Source organism: Pelodiscus sinensis, chromosome 4 (genome assembly GCF_049634645.1).
Source record: "Pelodiscus sinensis isolate JC-2024 chromosome 4, ASM4963464v1, whole genome shotgun sequence".
In the NCBI taxonomy this organism is placed as follows: Eukaryota; Metazoa; Chordata; order Testudines; family Trionychidae; genus Pelodiscus; species Pelodiscus sinensis.
In genome coordinates this window covers 46,999,392-47,024,564 of record NC_134714.1, presented here as the reverse complement: position 1 = coordinate 47,024,564, position 25,173 = coordinate 46,999,392, and the positions used below count along the sequence as shown (strand labels likewise).

General features: G+C 42.7%; 1 protein-coding gene across 1 annotated transcript; it reads left to right on the top strand.

Moving 5' to 3' along the window:
* The first annotated feature begins 939 nt into the window (after nt 1-939).
* Nucleotides 940-25,122, top strand: PAX9 (paired box 9). The gene is made up of 4 exons (XM_006117700.4): nt 940-1,184; nt 1,969-2,595; nt 5,326-5,465; nt 24,829-25,122. The coding sequence occupies exons 1-4, from the start codon at nt 1,181-1,183 to the stop codon at nt 25,081-25,083; spliced, it is 1,026 nt and encodes a 341-aa protein (XP_006117762.1). The 5' UTR covers nt 940-1,180; the 3' UTR covers nt 25,084-25,122.
* Nucleotides 25,123-25,173: the final 51 nt, after the last annotated feature.

Genomic DNA, 25,173 nt, shown 5'->3' with positions numbered 1-25,173 from the left:
TCGGGCATTCACATCCTACAATTGAACATAGTGTAACAGAATGAAAATATAAATTGTCTTCATTTGATCGTGCTGCATGAGTTTATGCAGTTCACACACAATGATGCCCCCACCTAAACACAGTCAGTTGCATGTACTTTTCATCCACACAGCTCACAGATTAAGTTGGCTTTTGTACATACCTTTAGTTCATAACAAAAATAACTTACCTTAGCAGTCACAACAGTATAGGTCGCATGCTAAATGCTATATTCATTTGTTAAAACGCTTTTATTTTAAAATGACAGCAGGATCATGTAAAGACCCACACATCTCCATTATCTGCAGAATAAATGTTAAAGAGCTCTGCATTATTCCAGACGTCGCTATAGTCCTCTGTGAAACTCTGACTCGAGTTATTGGGTATTCATATACATCAACATACTTTTTTTTTGGATGGCCATTTAGTGTGCAGATAGCCATGGCCAGAGAAAACGCGAATGAAATAAAAGGCAGGCATATCTACAAACTTTGAACAGATTGTTTTCTCCAAAAAAGATATGATCAAAATATATTGGCACCGTTGACAGTCGCATATTAAAGACATTACCAACCCTGGAAGCATGTAAACTGGAACTAACAGATCTCATACACGCACAGAGACAGGACCAGTTGACTTTTCTACAAAACAATGCCTTATTACAGAGCTATCATTAAACTATCCCGCATATTTCCTATATTCATTTCACGCCCTGTGCAACTTACCACTACGTAGGCATTTAGTATTCGTCTCTATTGTATTAGTAATCCAGGTGCTGAGCATGCCTGCAAAAGAAAGCGGAAGAGCCATCCAGGATGATGCTGTCTGTCATCACCGAACACCAATCGGGAGGCCATTTTTCCCTGGGTCAGCCTTTCGGGGGGCGTGCCTCTGGTGACTGATAGACTGAGACGCCCGGCCCAGCTCAGCCCAGCCCACGTTGCTGTGAGATTGAAATGCAGAACTCAAGTCTCTTTCATCGGGAAACAGACTTCCTTTTAGCTTTTTTCCTTACATTCTTGCCCTCTCCTAGAGTGGGAATCAGAGGGACCCGTGGACTTTTCCAGCCGGGATTGCAGGAGGCCGGGAGACTGAAGCTGGTTGTTAAGTTCCCCTTTGGAAGCTTAGAGTAGCAGTCTCACTGGTGTCCTGCTCAGAGCAATGGGTAAGTGGTTGGAAGCTGTAGGAGGGCTGTCAAAAGCGAGAGCACCCGTGTGAGATCATGTCCCGCCACAATTTGCTTATTGACTTTGTTCGTGTTCCTACAACGTGTAGGGACCTGTTAAGGGTCAGCAGCATGGAACGGAGCAAGCTAGTGACTGGCTGGTTGATTATTAATGTTATTAGGAGAGTACTAGAGGAGAGCAGCCTAAGGGATGATTTGCGCCTGTGTGGAGTATTGTGTGTTATTGCTGACACCGAGAGCAGCAGTTAAAAATTCAACACATTTGCTTGGCAGTGAGGGTCTAGTGGTGCTGCTTGCAAAGCAGCATGACCAGGAACAAACAGCACTAGAGTTGGTCTTTTTCTTTAATTATTATTTTCAGTTTCCCTCTCTTCTCAGCTCTGGCAGAATTCAGTCAACCACTTTCTCTGGCTTCGCCCTCTCTCTCTTTCTTTTTCTTTTTTTTTTTTGCGGGGGGCGAGGCGGGGGGAGGAAGGGGAGAAGCAGACTTGTCTGCTCTCGTGATCTCTTTCTCGCCTCTGGAATGCACAATGCTGAAATACTTCTGATGGCGCAAACCAATGGGCTCTGAAAATGTGGCCACGGATTTTTAAAAGTTCGCTCGCATGAGAGTCAAACCATTAAATGAAGTGGCTGTGATGCGTTCCCTCTAAGCGGTGACATCTGCGTTTTTGATGATGAATAGTTGGGTGGGTTCAAGCGCCCCCCCCGTGAACCGTTTGCCTTGTCAAATATGTTTGTGTGTGTGTGTGTTTGCTTGCAGAACCTGCCTTTGGGGAAGTGAACCAGCTCGGAGGGGTGTTTGTGAACGGGAGACCCTTGCCCAATGCCATCAGGCTCCGGATTGTGGAATTGGCCCAACTGGGCATCAGACCCTGTGACATCAGCCGACAACTGCGGGTTTCCCATGGCTGTGTCAGCAAAATCCTGGCTCGCTACAATGAGACTGGCTCCATCTTGCCCGGGGCGATCGGAGGCAGCAAGCCTAGGGTCACCACCCCCACGGTGGTGAAACATATCCGGACCTACAAACAAAGAGACCCGGGCATTTTTGCCTGGGAGATCCGAGACCGACTGCTGGCGGACGGCGTGTGTGACAAGTACAATGTGCCTTCGGTCAGCTCCATCAGCCGGATCCTCCGGAACAAAATCGGAAACCTCTCGCAGCAGAGTCATTACGAATCTTACAAACAGCACCAACCCCCTCCCCAGCCGGCTCTGCCTTACAACCACATATACTCCTATCCCAGCCCCATCGCTGCCGCAGGAGCCAAAGTGCCGACCCCGCCAGGAGTGCCCGCAATCCCCAGCACCATGGCAATGCCTAGGACCTGGCCCTCTTCCCATTCGGTCACGGATATCCTGGGCATCAGGTCCATAACAGACCAAGGTAAGACACGTATTGGTCCCCTAGGCACACTACGTTGATAGCAAAAGAGGGGGGCTCTTAACGCCTAATGTATTTATCTCTATAGTTTGTAAACCATAGATCTATTTTCTGCAGCACACACTAAAATCGGGAACATATTTAATAATGTTTTCTATAGGCGTATGCTTTTTGGACGTGTAATATACACAATACTTGTGCAATGGTAAAGATAGAATTTAGCGATGACAATTTAGCTGAAAATGTGGTACGTCCACATTAATACTCTTTCTCTGTATTATGACTCCTTTATCTGTGTATGGCTTCCTTATTAGTCATTAATTATATAACGATCTTGCATGCTTTGTGTGTATTACATATATTTGTTACCAAATCCAGCATTCATGAGTAAAAACATCTCGAAATTACAAGGAAATTTAGTTTCTCTTGTTTTTGCAATTAGGCCAAATTTGCTCAGACAGGAAGTTCAAATGTCACCTAATTGCTTTCATTCTTATGTTTTACTTTGTTTTCCTCCGAACTGGTGGTCCAGAAAAACGAAACCTCTGATACTTAAGTTGTATCTATCCCTTTCCAAGTAACTGATTTTCTTCTACGGTCTTTCTCTTCTTTAGGCTAGAAACATTAGCTTCTCGCTGAACAAAGTCTCTGTCATTTGTAGCAAAAAAGAACATTTTAAGTGTAGTTTTTTTGTTTAGTAACAAACATTACATATCATCAAAGGAGCATATTTTAAAAAATAACCCTGGGCTGTCGCTGTCACTGTTTCCTACTCTTGGATCTGGAGTTTGGCTTTCTGTTTTCCTTGCATGCCTTCAACTACACAAGTTGTCTACACATAATATCTATATAACACACACTCCAGATCTATTGGTGGTGGAAGGGTTTTACAAGCAAAGGCAACCCTCCTCCCCTTTCCCCGCAGGTTGGACACCGATTCACAGTATAACTTCCACAAACAAAAACAAACAACCTCTCCCCAACCAAACGTATGTGCGTGTGGATCCAGATGTAGAAAATATACAGGACAGAGTGTGTTCCTTCGGCGGGGGATGGAATGTCTGAAATGAGCATTACAGGGAAAATTGAATTAGAAATCGAGAGGGTTTTAATGATTTCCTCCTTTATTAACACCACATTGGCCACAGGGCCCTGGTGCCATTGAGTGTTTAGAATTATCTCCCCCTCTATCTCAGGCTTGGGGACTTACACAAGTTACTACAATATAAATTCGCGTCTCCCCCAAGCCACGGCTGGGACTGCGGAGCCGCAGAAGCTGCACATGCGGGTTGTTGGCTCTTGATTTGTAGGATAGGTTGACCTTGCTGACATTTAAAGGAAGCCCCTATTCCTGGGAAAGTGTGAGCTCAGCAGAAAAGGGGGCTTGCAGAGAAAGCTCGGTTTCTTCACGCGAGGGCTCGATCCTCGAGGCAATGGGAAGGTTTGCTATTGATTCCCGCGGGAAGAGGCGTGGGAGCCTAGCAAGCGCACTGAGCAGCTCGGGGGCAGGTGGGTTAGGAGAACCCCTTCTCCGCTCAGTGTGCCGGCTCGCTCTCCAGCGGGAGGCCAACCCGTTTTCGTTGCCTGTAAAAGTTTCCGCGCCGCGAATCCCCAGCAGAGTCCGATGCGTGATTCCAGAGCCCTATCCGTGATTTTCAAACGGGTTCCCTCCCGGGCTGGGGCGCTTGTAATTGTGCTGCCGTGCCAGAGGTGTGCACAACACGGTTGGGGTTGCCCTCGGGACAAAGAAGGGACACTTTTCCGTTAAATCTACCTGGCAAATAATTCTGTCAAGCGCCGAGTTATTATTGAGCAATTTTCTCCTCTAAATTACCTGCTGTCAAGAAAAGCTGATGACGAATGTTTCGAAACAGCCCTGAGGCTTGTGCTAATCGGTTTATACTACCTGGGCTTTTATTATTATGTTTGTGTTTTAATTAAATACGGGAAAGAAACATTGAAAGTTTTAGTCCCTCGAATACAAGCGTGAACAATTGATCTTTTCTCCCATTGTCCGCTCTCTCTCTCTCTTTTATTTATCTGTCTTCAAGCCCTACCTCCAAAGACAAACCCAATATGTTTTCTATACAGAGAGGGTGGCAGGATGGGGGTGTGCACACAGAGAGGTGCCCCTCCACACCCAATTTCTACGTATACCGATTACATGTACGTAAAAAGATATGCAAAGAACACGCATATATGTCAATATGATCCGTAATTTACACATCGAGTATTTTTAAAAGAAAATGTTATAAGCACTTCCTGAGTTTTCTAAACAAGCACTAGAAGTCTCCTTCAAATTACCAAAACCTTTAACTCAGTTTCTGGCCGGTTGGAGAAGATGGGTCCAGACAGTCTATATTGTACAGAAATTGAACTGCTTTTCAAACGTCTTTCACTTCATGCAGCAGGAGACATGCTTACAGCATCTCAGGAACCCAAGCTGCTGTCAATATTGCAAAGGTGTCCAGGTGGTGCCAGTCAGACCTAATCGGCTATTTTTCTTGATTGCGTGGCTGGGACCAGGGAGGTTTTGTCACTCCGCTGAGACAGGAGTCCTGGCCTCCGTTTTCCTAGGGGCCTGGGTTTCAGCTAAAGTCTTGGGGAGAGGTGTGTGGTGGGAGGGGGGCAGCCTGCGAGCGCACACAGCAATTCCTGCCCCAAGTACACTGCCTTGGCTCTTCGCAGCTCATTTTCGGACTCTAACGAGCTGTGCCGCGTGTCTCCCCGCAGTGAGTGACAGCTCGGCCTATCACAGCCCCAAAGTGGAAGACTGGAGCAGCCTGAGCAGAAACAGCTTCCCCCCTTCCGCCCAGCACGCTGTGAACGGGCTCGAGAAGAGCTCCCTGGAGCAGGAGGCCAAGTACAGCCAGGTAAAGAGCCGGCGCTTGCTAACCTCGGGCGGGGGGGGGGAGGGCGGCTCGGTGGGGGGCGCTTTCCTCCTGTCGGTCTGCACTGAACTTGCCCGGCTCAGACGGGCCCGGCTCTCCACAGGCCTCTGGGCTCAGCCCGGCCACGGGGTCCAGTCCCAGCTCGCAGCACAGCGCTGCTTCTCCACTGCTGCGCTCCGCACGGGGTCGCTCCTAGGCTTGGGGCGAGCCGGGCCCCCTCGGGGCTACGCTGCATCGGTGGCTTTGGTGAAAGGGGCACCCGGCAAAGAATAAGGCTTCGGCCCTTGCGAGGCGCGAGGACCCTCCTCTTCCCTGTCAAGCCTCACCCCGCCACGGGCAGATCCCGGCCTGGAGTCCCGCTACCTCCCCGCAGCCGCTTTCCCCCGGCCGGGGTCCCAGCGCAGACGGCGCGGGCTGGCCGTGGCACAGCGCTGTCGGGGCTAGCGGCTCGCTGCAGTGCCCAGGCCCCTGCGCCCGCTCATCTTTACCCCGCTCACATGAAGCGGGAGGGGACGACGCCGGCGATGCGGGAGCCCCGGACGCGGTCCCGCTGCGGGCAGGTCTCCTGTTCCACTCCACCTGCCCTGGCTCGATCCTGGCTCCTCTGGAGCTGTCAGGAAAGCGCCGCTGCGACCAGGATCGGGCCCGAACGCGCGGAAATCCCAGGAGCCTTCCTGGGCGCTACTGACCCGACACGTCTCGGAGCAGCGGGCCAGAGAGCCTGTCCGCCCGGGCACTCGCAGGGACTGGCCGTGCAAGGAATCAATACGAAAGAGCCTTTCCGAAGCCTGCTGGGAACTTGGCAGGGCCACCTAAGGGCCCAGCCCCAGGAAAGCTGCTGGGAATGGCCAGAGGAGCCTGTGGGCATTTGTGTCTGGGCCATTGGATTCGCCAGCTGGTGGCCTGGGTGAGCTGCTGTGCGGCTGGTCAGTTACCCGAACTTCTATGCTGTCACTGCAGCGGTGCCTATAGATGACGACCCGCGACAGAGGCCGATTTCCCAGTGTCTGTCTATAAATAGATCTCGCATTTGGTTTTAACTAGAGACCTGAGCTAGATTTCTGCCCCCTGGTATTTTAAGGGTAGTTGGGTTAAAATTCGGACTCACTCCTTCCAAAAGAGAATCATTCACAAGATGCTTTTAAACATGTTGAACGTCCACACCATATTCAGCAGGTGATGGAATAGTTTGGAGTATATATTGCTTCCTTACATTGTTAAGCATTTTTTACACCTAAATATGCTATTTAATGTCTATGATTTTTCCTCACTGGACTATTTTAGAACTGCTGTCTTTTAAATTTGCTAAGGGATCAAATTGTGTCCTCAGAAATAAGCTGTAACAGATTGAAATATGACTGAGGTGTGTAGCGCATTTTTAACAACATTTTTTACAAATAGCAAAACTACAGTTCAAAACCATGTTGCCCAAACCATATTAATTCTGCTCTCTGTGCTGAGTCAGAAATTCATTTAGGGGGTAGTTCAGTTTGGGGGCAATTCATGTCCCATATTCAGATTTTGTTACTGCTTGAGGGCAGTGTTTTCAGAAATGTTGGGAAAATCTGTATGGCTTCATTTTTGGATGGCCAACTTCCAGTCACCCTTTGCCTGATTTTTGGAGCAGAGAGTCCTCCTACCTGTTGAAAATCAAACCCAAGGTGTCTAGAGTTGGGCACCACAAATCTGATGCTCACAAAAGGAACAAACACTTCTGAAAATAGATACAGAGATTTAATAGTAAATGTGGTAGGCCCCCAAATATGAGCAAACCTCTTATTTATATTTGCAAACAGTATGTACAATAGTGCTGGAACATAGGTGCTGCCTTCCCCTGGCTTGACATTGTAATAATAAACATAATTATACATGGTTTCAATCATCAGCACCCCCACTATAAAAATTGCTCCAGCACCCCTGACTCTGTAATGCTTTTCTTAAAACTGTCCTATTTTTCTATTGCAAATAGTGCTAGCAGCCCAATTAAAAGTTTCAATTAATAAAACATATATCAATGAATTCAATTTGCAAACTTCTAGTTTAAAAAAAATAAATAGTGCAGATGTAAACCAGTTATGAAAAATATCTTGTCATTATACATTTAAGAACAGGTGAGCTCTGTATACAATGTCCTAGGGTCCAATCCTTCAAACACGTATGCACATGTGATTAAATCCATTGAAGTATTTGCAGGATCAGACCTTTGCCTTGTAAACAACTGTCTCTATAATTTTTCAGTCACTTTAACAGATAAACTAAATAAACTAAAATAAAACACCACCCTATAATTGTTTTCCACCCAGAGTAGAAAATGGTATTTTACGTCTCATCCTTTTCAAAATATATGTATTTATACATGCATATAAATGTTCTTGTGGCAACACCAACCTTATTTAAAAGTTACATACAACCTAGAAAGTTGTCTACAAAAATTAGTTTTAAAATGTATCCTGTTTTAAAAAAGAGGGCAAATTCTTGTGTTCACTTAACACAAATGTATTGTCCACAAAATACGAAAGGTAGCAAAGGCAAAAATAAATAAATAAATAAATAAATAAAACAAAATAAAATTAGAAGTTGTGAAAAATGTAGTTTTCAGAGCTATGCATATTAAATAAAAAGTAGTGCTGAGTATTTGTAAAAAAAAAATCTTTTCCCCAGAATAGCTTGTGTAGATTAAATTTGTCTTTGGGAAACTGTGATTTATATTCTGGACTACTTACAAGATAGTGGCTTTGCTTGTTTACTACAATATTAATTAAAATGTATATAACTGCCTTAACTCATATGCTGGCTACTTCTCTGACCCAGAATTTCCTCGGAAGGAAATAAATGCCCCAGAAGAATGTGAAAATATGACTTTTTTTTGCAGTTTTGACAAGATTTGTGGTTTGAATAGAGGTGTTTCAATAGGATACAAAATGGAATTCACATTAAAAGCTCCATGCACATGCAATTTTCTTATCAGGTTATTCATTTGGGTTGAAATTCACCCAAGAATGTTGAGTCTGTGGTAAACATTTGGTGGTGGTTAAATATGTCAGCAAGACTGCGTGGTATCTGTATACCTCCTGGATGTTGCAAAGGGGGTACTCCCTGGGTAGACTGGCATGGGCAGAAAGAGAGATCTCTTGGGTCTGCACTTAGTGGATCCAGGGGATGGGTATTTAGAATCAATGGAGGAAGAAGTTTCAGCCAGCATTCACGCTGAACAGAGACTACAGTAAAATTTGTGCACTATCTGTGGACTGAGTGATGCCATTCCAAGGGGTTCCCTGCATGAATCCTGCTTACTGAAACTCTACGTATAGAAGGATGAATGTGGAATTTGACCCATAGAACAGAAGTGATTGGTCTAAAGTAACAGGCCGGATTCAACCCAATTCTACTCCAGTTGCATGCCAACGTATTTAAAGTCAATAAAGCTTTGCTGGCCTAGGAATCAGGCTTTTTGCCTCTTAACGAACGTTCTAATTGCAGAACAGGGGCAGATAGAATGTGTCAGTGCGTTTTGATAAAGGGTTTAGTGGGAGATGAGAATATAGTTATTGATGATGATGATGTTGATTGATTGATTTATAATTAGTTAAGCACCAAGAATGTACAAGACATAGGCTGTGGTTCCCTTTCAACCACTTGCCCCAGGGGGAATGCTGCAAACAGCTGGCCAAGTCTGATTTGGCTACCCTTACTCACTCATATGGAGTGACATTTCAGTCCACAAATAGTCCAGTGGAGACTCACTCCTCATGAGAGAGGATGGCAGAATGGAGCCCTACATAAGGTTTTCTTAATACAGTTCATCTGTGTTTACTTGTTCCATCTTTGTATAAGGAACACAGTCATGTTAAAGGGTCAGATCTTGAGGCCTTTATTCAGGCATCAGTTTTATTGACTCCTTTATCAGTTCTGGATGCAGAGGCAGTGCTCTCTTTGCAACATGTAGACTCTTTTACTGCCCTTGACTCTCTAGATGCCGCACATCAATGGGAATTTTGTCTGAGTAAGGACTAATGAATCAGGCCAAAAAATCTCATTTTTTTTTTGTTTGCTTTTAGCCTTATGCCATCACATGACACAAACTCTGCCTTTCAAACGTACACCATTTTAAGCTCCCCACATTAATAATTTTTTTGTCTTTGGAGCCCCAATCTTTCTCCTGTGTTTGAGCTTCGACAGATTGAAAGCTTTGGCTGGCACACTCTGATCATGCATCAAAAGTTGGGTAGGAAATCAGAGAGATGTCTTGTAAAGCTCATTTTTGGTTAATTGATGCCTCCAGTTTTAGACTGTATGCAAACGATTGCTTTGTATTTTCCCTGTCCATCATTTTGCATACTTCTGTAGCCAAGACAGCTTTGCAGACAGCCCAGTCTGAGTAAAGAGGAACCTGAAGAGGAAAATAGATTTTTCTGGGAACGGGATAGATTTGGTTCACAAATGCTTCACATCTTTGAATGCAGCAACCCAACCACATACATGCAGGCAAACACACTTTATCATATGTTGTGGGGGAGGGACTTGAGAGGGTAATTGCTGTGGCTATTGATATGAAAAAGATGACTATGTCGTATTTAAAGACAGTGATTTCTGTGTTAAGCAGCTTGTAAACACAGTTGTTGATAGGGAAACTAACTGAAATCCTTGGAGAGCTAAAAGAAATAGAATTCAATTTGTACATTGCATTTGAAATGAAGACATTTTATAAGGAGGAACAGTTTGTAAATTGCAATGTTCAAAGAACGATGCCTTGTGACTGGATAGACTAATTTTATGGAAGCACAAATTGAATAGTATTGAAGTTTGTGTTTGTATGTCTATAATAAAATTAATGCAAGGATCTGGGTTATGGTCATATAATTAGTGGAATGTTAGTCAGCACATGTTATCACAATACTTTTCTTAGAATTTATTGCAGTGGATGCTGCGGGAAGAAGAGGTTTTGACTAGAATGGCTGCTCTTAAGAGATCAATATTAAGAACTTGGGCATAAGGGCAGGTATCCTGCAAGCTAATTCTTGGGGATGAGGATCTGTTCTAAGACCTGATTCAAAACTCACAGGAGTTAGTGGAAAGTCTAACTTAAATGGGCTTAGGATCAGGCCCTGACTGAGGCCCCACTGTGGCAGATCAGAGACACTAATAATGTCGAACGCTGAGGATTTCACTCATCTAGAGCCAAACCTTTATCAGCTATCAAACATTCATTTTTGGATTTTTCACAAATTACTGTCCCCTCATCCCACAGACTCCAGACTCTTTTATCATTGGGGAAAGACTTTCATATCCACGCCTCCATTTATGGCAAGCAAGGGTAAAGAACTGCAGGTGCAGTTCTGTACACGCAATTATTTGCACCAACAGTTTAGGTCATATAAGATAGTTAAGATCCTGCTCTTCAGTTACAGTGGACAAGGAAATGTGGGTGCAATGGGCAAAGCAACCTCTAATTATTTTCATTCATAATTATTTGCACCCACAAAAAATGGTGACCCTAGTAAGAGTGAACTGAATATTTAGCTCTAAAAGTTTTGGCCTATTATCTAAACCTCTTACAAGGGTTACTTGCCACAAATGCCAGTAGCAAATTAGTTAGCTGGCATCTTCTACTCCTAATCAGATCCTGAACAGGTGAATTCATAAATGTAGGCCCATGATAAATAAGTTCCAGCTAATATCCTAAAAATGCATTTTCTCCAAAACATGTCCCCACTGGCTTCCCTGCCAAGGTGTCAAGTAAAATTCTTAATTGGCCAGTTAGCTGAAGGGATTATGCTGCCTGCTACACCTGATGAGGAGTAGCAGTTTAGACCAGAACAGTCTAGTTTGGGCAATGTCCAGTCCTGCTGTATTCTGTGTGGTTACTTTACACTGGTTCCCACCATGAAGACATTGTCACCAAGATGGATGATGATGAGGGTCTAGGCATCCATGTCATTGATGTTGTGGATGAGTATCCCACTGCATACACCTGATTCCTTCCCAGGTGATCTGGATCGTACCCAATTCGAATCCTATTTGTGAGACCTGCCTCTTACTGGCCACCTGCTTCTGCACCCAAAACACAATGCCCTGCCAAACAACCCACATGGCTTCAGGGCACTCCACCGGATGAAACTAATAAAGAAAGTCAGAGAGGTGAGTGAATGGTTGGTGCTCAGGTTGGCATCTGAGCACCAGCTGCTTATTGCCTAGACATCACTGTCTGGGAACTCAGGCACAGCAGGCAAGATCGCGGCACCTCTTCTGAAGGAAAGAGGAGCTTAAGTGTTAAGGGATCCCGATCAGGACCTGATCCTCAGAAACTCGGGACTTTGTTAGAAACCCATCCTACAAGCCTTCCTGCATTTGGAGTGCAGAGACAGGAATCGATACCTTGTGCTATATGGCTACTACAGCAGTTGGGTACCAGTGGGGATAGCCTGTGTTCAGTCACAATGTTAAAGACCAGTCAGTAGGCAGCAGAGTATGATGTTACACTCACCAGTGTGTCAGCACTGATTATTGCCCCATGCAGCTTGGAGCCTTGTGGACAGTGGGAGTGCTGGGTTTGGGTCTCCCCTGGGCAAGCTATTAGTAACTCTCCCACTACTGCTATGAGCCAGCAAGTCTTGAGGGATCCTCAACTCCCTTATTTTCTCCGTCCTACTGACCCCAGCTTTTTGGGTAAATATTTTCTTTAAAAATTGTGAGAACAATACACTTTTATCTATCCATGTAGAAAACCCCCTTTTGTTTCTATGTGTTAGTCTCTAATGTGCCACAGGACTACTCACTGTTCCTATATTATATAGATTGCCAGTTGCAAATCCATAGCTAAGGTTGAGTTTTTAAACTTAAAACATACAGACTTCCTTTCTACAATTGTATATAATCTTACATCACTGGGGGCCTGTAGGTTTACTAGATCCATCTTAAGCATTTGTAGAGCACTTGCCATAGATTCATAGTTTCACCATAATAACCTTGACTTATATTGTATCATGTTCTATACATTAAATTTTGAACTGAAAATGCACAGTGGAGCGAATGTACAATGCATATCACCTTGCCTTGTAAGAATGCCACTATCACGTCTTACGTTAGCAAATAATTGAGGACAGAGAATTAAAATTCAAAATGATCTTGACAAACTGGAGAAATGGTGTGAAATAAATACAATGAAATTCAATAAGGACAAATGCAAGGAAATCAAATGCACAAATACAAAATGAAAAATGACTACCCTGGATGAAGTACTTCAGAAAAAAAGCTGAGGGCTATAGGGGATCACAAACTAAATATGAGTCAACAATGTAATACTGTTGAAAAAAACAAACAAACCTAATTTGGGGATGTATTAACAGGAATGTTAGAGGAAAAACATGAGAAGTAATTCTTCCACTCTACTGAGCACTGATAATTCCTTGGTTGAAGTACTTGTCCAGTTCTGGGCACTTCAGGAAAGGTGTGGAAAGATTCAAGAAAGTCCAGAGGAGAGTAATGGAAAGATTTAAAGGTCTGAAAAACATGGCTTACAATGAAAGGTTCAACAAAAATGGGTTTGATTAGTCCAGAAAAAAGACAATAGAGGGGGAGGGAAGACATGATAAAAAGTATGGAAAAAGTTGTTAGAAAGATGAGGATGATAAATTGTTCTCCTTAACCACAGAGAACAGGACAAGAAGTAATGGGCTTAGATTGCAGCAAGGGAGGTTGAGGTTAGACATTAGGAAAAAACTTCCTAACTGTACAGAGCTAAGCACTGGAACAAATTAGCTAGGGAGGTTATGGAATCTCTGTCTCTGGAAGTTTCTCCCCCCCTCCCCCCCAAAAAAAACAGATTAGACACACATTGCTTAGGGATGGTCTAAATAATATTTGGTTCTGCCTCAGTGCACAGGACTGGACTTGATGAGCTATCAAGGTCCCTTCAGTCGTACACTTCTATGGTTCTATGATTGACATTAACTGTGGTGGATTATAGTATAGAACCTGCTCCACCATGAAACCTACATTTCTCTTCTAGAAAAAACCCAAAACATTTTGATGATACTCAATACCCTTTCTCTCCTCTCCAAAAAAAGTTTTGTTTTATTTATATGACCATTATTGGGTCTCGTATGTGTTACTCCTTTCTCCTTTCTTTCCCCGTTACTACACTGTTGTCATGGACTACTTAGGTCTGTTTTTTATGTCTTTGGCTTTCTAAGGTGTTTTTTGCTTTAATTTCTGTTGTATTTTGTTTTGATGATGTTGTGCAGTGCTCCCAGAACTCTGGGGAGCAACCTACTATAGGTTTGCAAATCAAATTTATTATTACTTTTTCTGAGAGCAGTTTTTTGCTCCCCTAAAGAGACTCAGACTTGGAATCTGATAGCCAAATATAAATATGTCTTGTTGAATATTACATCAGTAGTTACAAAATGCAATTAATTTGGTCTGACTTTGTGTTATTTGGTGCCTCTGGAACTGTCTATGAAAATAGAGAAAGAGCTTTAATGAAAAGTGCATTGAATATAGAGAGTGAAACTTGCTCATTATTTAAAGGGTGGACCACATTTTATAATGAAGTGGCATGAATGTCTGTGGCAGTTTCATTGCAACACACTGCATATTGAATTCTAGTTACCATGAGCCTATGCCGACAGTAAAGTTTGGTTAAAAAATGGTTTCACTTCAGAGAGATCCACTGTGTCTGGACAGCTAGTCAAGTAAATATTTGAACCCTAATCCTGCAAACATTTAAGTATGTGCATGATTTTATTCATCTGAATAATCCTGTTGACTTTAAACATAGAATTGTTAACCCTGCTCCTTGTCATTTATGTATAAATAGTAAGTGCATTCCAGCTCCTGAAAAGCCGTCTTCAATTTTCACAAACAGATGATTTGAAAATCAATGCAATTACATTTCCCCTGAACAATAAGTATATACCTACCATACTGTTAGAATTTTTAAATAATCTAATATATTTACTATGCTGATATTGAAGTAATATATTTGATATAATATATATATTGAGTAATATATACAGTGTTCTACCTACCACTAGATAATCCACATTCTATTCAGGCTGAAATTTTCTTTTGGATTGATTTTTTAAAAATCAATCTTATCCTGCTCCCAGTGAAATTAATGAGCATTTGTCTTTGACTTCAGTTGGAAACAGGAGCATGTCCAGTAAAGGTAACTCTTTTCTGTATGTGTATACACATAAAATATGCATAAATTTTTGGATCAAGCATAGTAATGAAAACTCAGCAAATGGTTAGGAGGTATTTCTACTCATGTATATCTGGCTACACAGGGGACTCAACTTACTGTGGCCAAAATTATTTTTCAGAAACATTCTTTTATGAAAAGTGTTAGTGTAAAAAAACCTGAGTACCACAGTTCTTACTTAGAGCTCTATAAATTCTTACTTATGCAAATAATTCTGACTCACATGAGCATCACCATTAACATCTATTTAACGGTCATGAGCATTTGTAGGATCTTGTAATTTCTCCCACTGATGCCAAGGGGCTTAGTGATGACTACAGACTTTAGCCCTAATTCTATTAACCACAATCATAACAAAAATATTATTTTATGTTATTTATTTTAAAAGGTTAGAAGAAATGTACATGTATTAATTGCATCTTTAGGTAATCCACTTTCCCAAAAGAGATTTCCATTACATACCTGCTGATGTTTTACTTGGAAAATTTGTTTACTCGTCCCTTGGGATCACATATGTTGGCTTGATTTATAAATCATATTTACCATCCAATTAAAGGGAATGATTTAGCATGTTTGCTTCCTTTATATTTACAGATTTCTTCTAGTCATATTGCTGTTACCTCTCTGACTAGTTAAATGCACATTTCTAAATAGGCTAAACATATCTGGGGCATTTACAATGATTTACTCTTACTGTCGGAAGACTAGATATATAGCCGGTCTTTCTTCTGTAGCTTTCTTTTGCTATGGAAAAATTTACTACTTCAGCAGCTACTCCGCAAATGTGTTTTCAGCACAGTGGATGTACATGTCCAGTACGCAGAAATTGCTTCAGCTTTTCATTTTGAAAAATGAGCAGTGAGAAAATGTCTTATTTGTGGAGTTACGGTAGCGTGTGTGTAATTAAGGCTGCTGGCAGCACTCCATTCTAAAGGCTAACCACTGCTTGCACTAATGCTAGTGTGATATTTTGATAGTTTGTTTAGTTTGCTTTTGGGTGATGGCTCTGCACTGGAGGATAAAGTGAATATGTGAAGTTTGCTGCTCCAAAGAGAGGTGTTACATCCACACTCATAGTACAGTTGAGAAACAGCAACACTGTTTACCAGAGGTCCATTCCTATTGATCTGACAGGCAAAACTCCAACTGATTCCAGCGAGGAAATTTGGTTTGAGGCAAGACGGCAAGCTCATTAGTGTTGATAAACTTGGTAGCTTAGGAAAGCTCTGTTTGCCCATGAAAAATGTTGTTTCTCAAGCAAGCTACAGTTTGTTTTTCACAGGTCTTTATAACACCTCTTTAGAGTGACTATTCCAATAACACTTTTGCTTAATGGAATATCATAGCAAGCACTAGAACAATGGGTTGATGAGACAGAATAATGGAGGCTATTCTGTCAAAATAATAACTACTTTCATTATCCATCCAGAACATTATGATTTACAGTAAGATTTAGTGCCATAACTTTGCACAATATTTTGCATACATTTTAAATAGACACAGTTCCTGCTCTAATAAGCTTGCAAACAAAATTCAGTGAGGAAGGCTTTGTGGAATCAAGCAATAAAGCAGACATCATAGAATATACATGTAACAGACATACAAGGGGGCAGGGGCAGAAGGGAGGATTACAGCTAGTAAAAGTAATAAGAATCATTCACTGATGGAACTCTGGATTTACACTGGAGTACCTCAGAGCAGAATTTGGCCCATGTGGTTTCTATAAGCCACGACTAGAAAAAAATGAAAACCATCCAATGGTGATGGTGGAGACTGTGAGGTAAATAGGAGGAACTGTCTGAGGAATTTTTTGTCTCCTCAGAAAACAAAAGCTAGAGGCTGAGTCTGCCTCATAGAAGTTAAAGGAGTTTTGCCATTGGCTTCAGTAGGAATAAGGTTGGTTCTTAAAGATATGTCTACACTCCTATTAGTCACCTGCAGCTGGCCCAGGCCAGCCAACTCTGGTTCTTAGAGCTTGGGCTATGGGGTTATTTAATTGCAGTGTAGATGTTTTACTCCAGCTGGAGCCTGAGGTCTGAGACCCTCCCACTTTGTTAACTAAACAGCCCTCCAGTCTGAACCCTTTGAGCCCAAGTCAGCTGACATGGGTCAGCCACAAGTTTTTTAGTTGCAATGTGGACATACCCTAAGTAGCCAATGTAAGCTACTTGAGAGTTAAGTGCCAGTCAATGGCCCACTGACATTTCCACTTCAGAGTCTTTCTCCCAGACTCCTTTTACTTAGTATATATGGAAATAAAATGATAGGGCAAATCCTCTGCGGGTAAAAATAAGTGCAGCTCCATTGATTTCAATGGAGAAATTCTGAATTGCAACAGCTGAAGAGCTATGTGACCAGCTATGTTTTTAAAATTATATAGACCTGATTCTCCTTTCACTTACAATGGTGTAAATCGGGTGTAACTCAATGGAGCTGTACCTATGTTAATTTGGTGTAAGGCTGAACAGAATTAGGGCTTGAACGTACAAGCACAGTTGAGAGAATTTGCTTTGCTAACTTTATGAGCTACTAGAAAATTATGGGTTCCATATTTTGAACATAATTCAGAACTGCTGAGGTTCTACTTCAATTTCACCCTTGCAAAACATGAGTTCTGGGCCGATGCAACATTAGAAAGCAAATGTTTTCCCTGAGTCTTCCCAGAAACAGAGCAGTAATTACCTTCCAATGAGATTCTTTATCATTTATATTGCACAGGTTTCCATTCAGTTAGAAATACATTTGTTTGTTTTTAAAATTAAATTTCCCTTGAAAAATAATGGCTTGAATTAAGAGAAAAATATTTTTGAAACCTATAAAAGTTTCACAAAACTAGGTCCTTAAAGTTCTAAAAGTCTTACAAATCCATACAAACCACAGAGTTCTTCTAGTTCTAATTATATATGTTTGGATTTTGGTATTCATTTCCTCCCATTGAAACACACAGGGTCATGGAATGTAATCCCTTCCATTTAGCTGTAAGTGAATACAGTGCTTTTAAGAAGAGTGGGATTGACAGAGAGTCAAGCGGCACTCTGGTAATCCATAAAATGCAGCATCAATGAAAGCTTCCTTTCACTGCCCCATCTATGTACCTTAAACCTAATCTGTGAGGTGATGCCTATTTCCATTATAGTTTGGACCTTTGTCTTTTTTATTGTAATTTTGGATTAGAGTACCAATTAGTGCCTACGGTTATTATGGTTTTGTGAGAGAGACTGGGTAGTTAGGAATTAAAATGATGAGTACAACTTCATTTTAAATCCCAAAACAATGTATCTGGGTAATATTAAAATTTATCAAATCATCAGAGGTGGGGTTTAAGAAAAGGGAGGGACAGATAGTTAATTTAACATTTACACAATCAAGGTGTATTTTTGTTATCTTTTATAAAAAGGAATGAATCGCAGTCAAATTTTGTTAACAAACCACCTATATAAAATATATAGTTTAATTCAATAAAGGACTGGATCCCTTCCAATAATTTAAATCCACGGCTGTCTGTTTTATTCACTGGCATGCCAGGGAAGGCCAATGCACAGATATGTAAGAGGATGAAATAAGTGTGCATTTTGGCCTAAGCATTTATCAAAAAACATGAAGTCATCTATCTTGACTAATTCCTGACAAACTTATTGTAACAACATAAGGTTATTTTAAATAGTTCCAATTCTACTTACAGTGCCAGATTTGCCTCACACAATACATAGTATTGCGTTCTGGAATGCCAGTCTAGACAAGATTCTGACTGACTTTAATCATAGTTTTGCCTAGGCAAAGCCTGTAGTACTGCACCCAGAACACCCTGGTTCTTGAAGACCAAAAGTTACATTGCTACCAAACATAATTATTTTATTGTTTAATCACTGTCATTGTAAATAAACCCATTCATTAATATGGAAATGACAAAATACTGAAGTACATCCTTGAATGACCGCTTTGCATTCTGTCCTTCTGATATATTTTGTAATCAGGTATGACTGTGTCCCATTGATTGTTCTCATTCCACCAAGTTTCTGTGATGCCTATTATATCAATATCCTCTGTTAGTAGGAGGCATTCCAATTCATCCATCTTATTTAGACTTCTAGCGTTTGTGTATAAACACTTCAAAAATTTGTGTCTGTTTATCCGTCTGCCTTTTCCTGACGTAAACTTAAAAAACAATAGATAGTCTGGTAGCACTTTAAAGACTAATAAAACATGTAGATGGTATCATGAGCTTTCGTGGGCGCAGCCCGCATCTGAAGAAGGGGGCTGTGCCTGTGCCCATGAAAGCACATGTTACCATCTACATGTTTTGTTAGTCTTTAAGAGTATGTCTACACTGCATTTCTCTTTCAAGAGAGGAATGCAAATGCAGCCGAACGAAATAGCAAATGAAGTGCAGATTTGAATTTCCCATGCTTCATTTGCATAATCATGTCCGGGCGCTATTTCAAAATATCCTATTTCGAAAAAAGAAACGCTGTCTAGACGCGGTTATTCAGAAAGAAAACCCTTCCTTCGAAATTACCCTTTCTCCTCATAAAATGAGGTTTAATGGTAATTTCAAAAGAAGGATTTTCTTTCGAAATAACCACATCTAGACAGTCTTTCTCTTTTTGAAATAGGGTATTTCGAAATAGCGCCCGGATGCAATTATGCAAATGAAGCATGGGAAATTCAAATCCGCGCTTTATTTGCAATTTTGTTCCTCTGCATTTGCATTCCTCTCTCAAAAGAGGAATGCAGTGTAGACATACCCTAAAGTGCTACCAGACTTTTTGTTGTTTTTTAAATTTATCCTGTACAGACAAACTCGGCTATCCCCTGAAGCTTTTGAACATGCAATTTCCTGATGTTTATACTCTTTTTCATTTGATTGTATCATCTGATTTGATCCATACTTTATCATCTACCATCCTCTCCTCCTAGAGAATACTAGAACATAGAGAATCTAGAGATACTAGAACATAGAGAATCTCTGTTAATAGAGCCTCCTCCTTTAAGAGATGTCTCTGTCCAATCCATGTGCTCCTCCACACCCGTCGGCTTTCCCCTAGCCCTTAGTTTTAAAACTGCTGTACAACCCTCTTAATGTTAAGTGCCAGCAGTCTGGTTCCATTTTGGTTTAGGTGGAACCCATCCTTCCTGTATAGGCTCCCCCATCTCAAAAGGTTTCTCTAGTTCCTAATAAATCTAACCTCCTCCTCTCTACACCATCATCTCATCCACACATTGAGACTCTGAAGCTCTGCCTGTCTACCTGGACCTGCATGTAGAACAGGAAGCATTTCAGAGAACACTTCCATAGAGGTTCTGGATTTCAATCTCTTTCCTGGCAGCTTAAATTTGGCCCCCAGAACCTCTCTCCTACTCTTCCCTATCTTGTTGGTACCTACATGTATCATGACCACAGGTTCCACCCCAGCACTACACATAAGTCTATTTAGATGTCTCAAGAGATCCACAACCTTTGCACTAGGTAGACAAGTCACCATACAGTTCTCCCACAGTCAACCTATGGAACTCCTTGCCAGAGGATGTTGTGAAGACTAGAACATTAACAGGGTTTTAAAAAAAAAAGAGCTAGATAAATTCATAGAGGTTAGGTTCATCAATGACTATTAGCTAGGATGGGTAGGAATGGTGTCCCTACCCTCTGTTTGTCTGGAAATGGATGACAGGAAAGGGATCATGTGGTGACTACCTGTTGTATTCACTCCTTCTGGGGCATCTGGCATTGGCCACTGTCCACAGACAGGGTACTGGACAAGATGGACCTTTGGTCTGATCCAGTGTGGCCATTCTTATGCATTGTAATCACCTCGCCCCACTTCCCTCCCATCAAAAGAATTCATAGGAAACTCCATGAAGGCCAATTCCCAGAGCTCTTCTTCCCCCTAGGTTCCTGTCAGACACGATTTCCTTCCCCCCCATTTTATACTCCCATCATGTACCTTTGTGTTTCAGACCTTTATAGAATGCATCTAATGCAGGGCGGGGCAATACTTTTTGACTGGGTGCCACTTCTGAAATTTTTAAAGTGGCCACGGACCACCCTGGAAGTGGAAGGGTCTCAGGTGGAAGGGGCGGGACTAGGACACTTCTGTCCTTCCCTGCCCACAGACCCTGATTAGTCTGGGGGCAGGGAGCGTGTGAAGGCTTTGCCCCTGCCCTTCCCCCAAAAAAGAACCACCAGCTGCTCTGAACAGCTGGCGATTCCCTCTAGGCGTCCGCGCCCCTGGTGGTAGGAGGAGACTTTCCGTGCTCCTCCTCCTGCCCCAAGTCAATCAGAGCCTGGGGGCAGGGGGAACACATGAAGTCTGCCCCCACCCTGCAAGGGAGTGCTGCACTTACAGTCACCCACCTGCTGAGCAGCAACTGGCAGTTGACTCTAAGTGCTGAGCCCCTTGCAGAATGGGAGGAGACTTTGCACACTCTCCCCAGCCCTAGGCCTATCAGGGCTTGGGGGGAGGGGACTGTGTGAAGTCTCCTCTGGCCCTGCCCCTGTCCTGCAAGGAGCAGGGTGAGAGGAGACTTTGTGCAGCTGGGGGTCGGGTTAGTGCCAAGTATCTTGCTCCCTGCCCTCTTGCACACAGCACTTAACCACCAGGGTTGACTCATAGCATTTCACGCTCCCCCGTCGCTAGGCCCTGATTGGCCAGGAGGTGGTAGAATGGCAGGACCTCTGCAGGCCAGATCAACCTGCTTGGCAGGCTGGATCCGGCCAGCAGAGGCCCTTTTGCCCACCCCTGATCTAACAGCTCCCCTGAATGTGTCATTCTGGCATTGTAAAGTGCTGTTACTTTTACAAAAAGCTCAGGAACTTCCCATGATGAAGAGCACTTTATAATATCAGAGCAGCCATGGGAGCCCTCACATAACAGCATTTTACTAAGATTTTTAACACCTTGTGATTGTACCTACAAGTAGAGTCAGTGAAATCAGCTTTCTTGTGATTTAAGAAATACTCCAACGTACAGTGCATTCATTATTTGTTATTGATGAAAATACTGAAATTCAAAGTTCAGGTTAGACTATAAGTCTGAGACCCACCAGAGAACATGTAATTGGGGCTGAATTTCAAGATCAAAATATGGATTTGGGGGAAAATGGCAATTTCCATTTCCATTAAACATTTATAAATTTGAAAAACTGTAAGTTATTCCTACAGCTGTATAATTTGGGTGGGTCTAGACTACATCCCTCTTTCGACAGTGGGATGTAAATTAGACAATTTGAAATTGCAAATGAAGCTGGGCTTTGAATTTCTTGCACTTCATTAGCATAATCATGTCATGGTGCTCTTTCGAAAAAGCTCTATTTCGAAATTGAAACTGCAGTCTAGATGTGGTTCTTTCAAAAATAGAAGCCTTTTTCGAAAGATCCTGTAAACCTGAAGATCTAATTTCAAAAGGCTTCTATTTTTGAAAGAACCACATCTAGACTACGGTTTCAATTTCAAAATAGCGCTTTTTCGAAAGAGCGCCATGACGTGATTATGCAAATGAAGCGTGGGAAATTCAAATCCTGGCTTCATTTGCAATTTCAAAATGTCTAATTTACATCCTTCTGTCGAAGAGGGATATAGTCTGGACACACCCTTTGTGTTGATATGTGTTATAAGACAAAAGACTGAATTCTTCCCTCTCATGTGCTAGTTTCACTGCTGTGAAACTGTGACTTGACTTCAGTGGATTAACTCCTGAATCTGATTAGTGTAAATTATAGAAATATCAGTCCTAATGGAATGCCCTGATGCAAAATATATATGTGGGAGATAAGAACGGCCATACGGGGTCAGACCAAAGGTCCATCCAGCCCAGTAGCCTGTCTGCCAACAGTGGCCAATGCCAGGTACCCCAGAGGGAATGATCCGAACAGTTAATGATGAAGCCATCGCTGTCCTGCCATCCATCTCCACCCTCTAACAAACAGAGGCTAGGGATACCATTACTACCCATCCTGGCTAATAGCCATTGATGGACTTAACCTGTACAATTTAGAAATATCTAAAATGTGGATATAAATCTGAAATTTAGCCAGATGAATCCAGGTAAGCAGGGCCAGATTAATGCAGCTCAGGGCCTCAGGCAAATCTCTGCACTGTGGGCCAGACATAGGTCCCTGAGGCTTGGCTTCCCTCCCTTCCATGGAGCTGGAGCTACAAGCACCAACTCACTAGTATGTGCCTGCAGCCCCTAGGTAAAAGGCATTCAGGGAATCTGTGTGTTGCATCTTCCCCCAGAACCAGTTCCACAACTCCCATTGGCCAGGAGCTGCAGCCAATGAGAGCTGTAGGGGTGGTGCTTGTGGGCATGGGCAGTATAGCACTGCATAGAACAGCCTGGCCCCTCCACTTAGGGGTGAGCCATGTTGGCTACCTCAGGAAGCAGAGCAGTGCAGAGCCAGGGCAGGCAGGGAACCTGCCTTAGTCCTGCTGTACCACTGACCAGCAGTGGAACAGCATTGAGGTACCAAGGTAAGTGCCTCCCAGCTGGAGCCTGCACCCACACTCCCTCCCAAACCATACACCCTCACCTGCTTCCTAATCCCCTGTCCCAGCCCTGAGCCCCCTCCCACATCCAAACTCTCTCCCAGAGCCTGCACTCTGAACCGCCTGCTGCACCCAATATCAGAGCCCACCCCTCCAGCTGGAGCTGCACCCCTTCCCAAACCCCAGCCTTGAGCCCCTAGGGTTTCCAAAAAAAAAAAAAAAAAAAAAAAATCTAATAGCCTCAAGCCCAAAGGAGAGTTAATCTAGCCCCACAGACCAGAATACAATTGGCAAAGTAAAACATTTTAAAAGTCTGTCCTCTTTCTTACATCTCTATATCACACAGTTTGGCCATAGTTCTACAAAGCACTGAAGCACTTGTTTAACTTTCTTTAAGGATATGCTTAAATCTAATTGCAGTGAATGGAAAAACAACACATGCTAATGTGCATTGAGGAATAAGGACCCCAAACTGCAGTGCCATTATTTGAATAGAAAACTTCCTTCCATGTAAAAGAAAACTACATGAATCAAAACCTGAGCAAGATAAATGACCTTGCTTTGCATGTACTCTGATGAAGAGGCACCTGCTTTACTTTTTACCACAGTAAAGCAGTGACTTTTTTTTAAATTAAAAAAGGTTGGCAATCCTCATGACTGAATGTTTCTCCTTTTTATTTTAAATAGAAATTCTTACCATCAGCCCTAAGTATTGGAACAAAGGGGGTAGGTGGAGCTACTCCATCATATACAGAGTTTATGGCAGGGGGCTCAAATTTGGGCCCATGGGTCATTCCTGGCTGGAGCGATTGTGCAGTCTGACCCAGGACTTCTGGTGGACAGGGATGGACCTGTTTGTTACCGTCCCCCAAGCTCCACTCCTTTCTGCCATCTCCCAACCTTCTCCCTCCCATAGCATCCCATGCCTGAGGGCTCAGCTTCGGGGATCACCTGAGGGGCCTGCTGCCCATCCCCCGGCATGCTGGTAATCCTGCTCCAGATTGCAAAATCACTCCAGTAGGTGATGGCCCCCCAGGCCATGAGTTATGAGATCCCTGGTTTACAGTTTGGTTCAATGGCTTTCAGCACTTCCACTATAAAAATTGTTCTGCACCCCTGCCATTAGCCTACATAAACCCCAGGAAAAAATAATAAGGTTCTTGCAGTTGATTCTCCTCACAAACGTCTCATTGAAATTAATGGGAGTTGTGAGTAAAGATGGCTTGCAAGAGCAGATCCCAAAGATGAAGAAACAGGTTTAAAATGGATAATACTATTGGGCATGCAGATAATCACTTTTCAGCTGTACACACAAACATGCTATGCAAAAGCAGGTAAGTGTAATTATTCCCCATGTTCCAGATGGGGAAACCAAAGCACAAAGGGTGAAATTCTGGCACTGGTGAATTCAATGGGAGCTTTGCTATTGACTTGAATGGGACTAGGAGTTCTCCCAAAGCAAGCTGAATTGTCTAAGGTCACACTGCAAGTCAGTTGTAGAACCAAGTAGGTATAAAACCCAAATCTTATTCTCAGTCCAGTGCCCTGCCCACTGGTGAGATAGATATGTGACACATTCATGATTATTAGGAGTTGATTCTTTTTGAAGCAGAAAAAAATCTTTATTTTACAAACTTTTTTTCCTCTTTTATTTTCAGGCGCCAAATGGTCTTCCAGCGGTCAGTGGTTTTGTCTCAGCACCAACGATGGCCCCTTACCCTACAGCAGCTCAGGTGTCACCTTATATGACATACAGTGCAGCCCCTTCTGGTTATGTAACAGGCCATGGTTGGCAGCATGCTGGAGGGACTCCGCTCTCCCCTCACAACTGTGATATTCCTGCATCGCTGGCATTCAAGGGCATGCAGACAGCCCGAGAAGGTAGTCACTCTGTCACAGCCTCTGCTCTCTGATATAAAAATCATCCTAGAAAAAAACTCAACCTTTTTCATCCCCTCCTTGGCTCAGAGACTGAACTTTTGTGTTGGTGACATTTACAGATT